At 51.5% G+C, this 1,193-nt stretch overlaps 1 protein-coding gene across 1 annotated transcript in view; it reads right to left on the reverse strand.

Annotated features, from left to right (window-relative positions):
* Positions 1 to 1,193, reverse strand: part of PPP3CC (protein phosphatase 3 catalytic subunit gamma) — a 31,037-nt gene that overhangs the window by 5,151 nt on the left and 24,693 nt on the right. Inside the window, exon 8 of the mRNA XM_057384579.1 lies at positions 809 to 906. Coding sequence (XP_057240562.1) covers positions 809 to 906 — 98 coding nt within the window. The remainder of the gene's footprint in view (positions 1 to 808; positions 907 to 1,193) is intronic.

A 1,193-nucleotide genomic window follows, 5' to 3' on the forward strand; every position in this document is an offset into this window, starting at 1 on the left:
AATTTTGGGAAGGAACCTCCAGAGAAAGCTTTTGGGATGTTAATTTTGGGAAGGAACCTCCAGAGAAACCTTTTTGGAAGGAAATTTTGGGAAGGAACCTCCAGAGAAACCTTTTGGGAAGGAACCTCCAGAGAAACCTTTTGGGAAGGAACCTCCAAAGAAATCTTTTGGGAAGGAAATTTTGGAAGGAAATTTTGGGAGGGAACCTCCAGAGAAAGCTTTCAGGAAGGAAATTTTGGGAAGGAACCTCCAGAGAAACCTTTTGGGATGGAAATTTTGGGAAGAAACCTCCAGAGTGACATCAAAACCTGAGAGGAGACATTTCTCCTTTGGTTAAACCTTCCTCCTGTCGGGGATTGGTGATTTCCCAGGGGCAGATGGGGAGGGGTTTGGTTGAACGAAGAACAAACAAGCAGCTGTGTCACTGTCACATTCACACAGAGGCCGTGTCACTGTCACATTCACACAGAGGCTGTCACACGGCAGCAGCACAGCGAGCTGAGGCAGAGGATGTGCACCATGCAGCGTTAGAAGGGAAAGAAAAGGAGAAAAAAAATCGTCACAGAAACAAACAATTAAGCACTGAACATGCTCGAGAGGCAGGGAGCTGTGGGTTTTTTTTTTCCTCCAGGGTACACGGGGATGTCTCGGCATCTTTCCACATCCCCAACTACACCTCTGCTTCTTCCTATTTGGGAATCTTTCCTCCCCACGGGTCTGAACCCTCGCTGGGATGCCCTGGCACCCTCCAGGGTGCTGCTGGGAGGGTTTTGGGGCAGGGGGAGTGCAGGRGAATGGGGATACTCACCGGTCTGCAGGGTCTGCCTCCCCCCTGAGAGCACTCCCAGGGGCAGGGTACCTGTGGGGGTCAGGCCTTTGAGGGTCAGCACGCTCTCGCTCTCCTCCCTGCAAAAACAGCAGCACCAGTTAGGCACTGGGCAGTGCAATGGTGGAACTGGGGTGTGGTGCGGAAATGGGAGTCAGGGGTGATGGGAATTGTGGAATCACTGGAATATTGAGGTTGGAAAAGAATTCTGAGGTCACCGAGTCTGACCATCAAACCGTGCTCACCACGTCCCCAAAAGCCACATCCACACATCTGTTCAATCCCTCTGGGGATGGGGACTCCAGCACTGCCCATCACAATGCTTGGCAGCCCTTCCCATGAAGGAATTTTCCCTAAAATCCAACCC

This window comes from Malurus melanocephalus, unplaced genomic scaffold (genome assembly GCF_030028575.1).
Source record: "Malurus melanocephalus ecotype Western Australia unplaced genomic scaffold, MMel_1.1 scaffold_722, whole genome shotgun sequence".
Lineage (NCBI taxonomy): Eukaryota > Metazoa > Chordata > Aves > Passeriformes > Maluridae > Malurus > Malurus melanocephalus.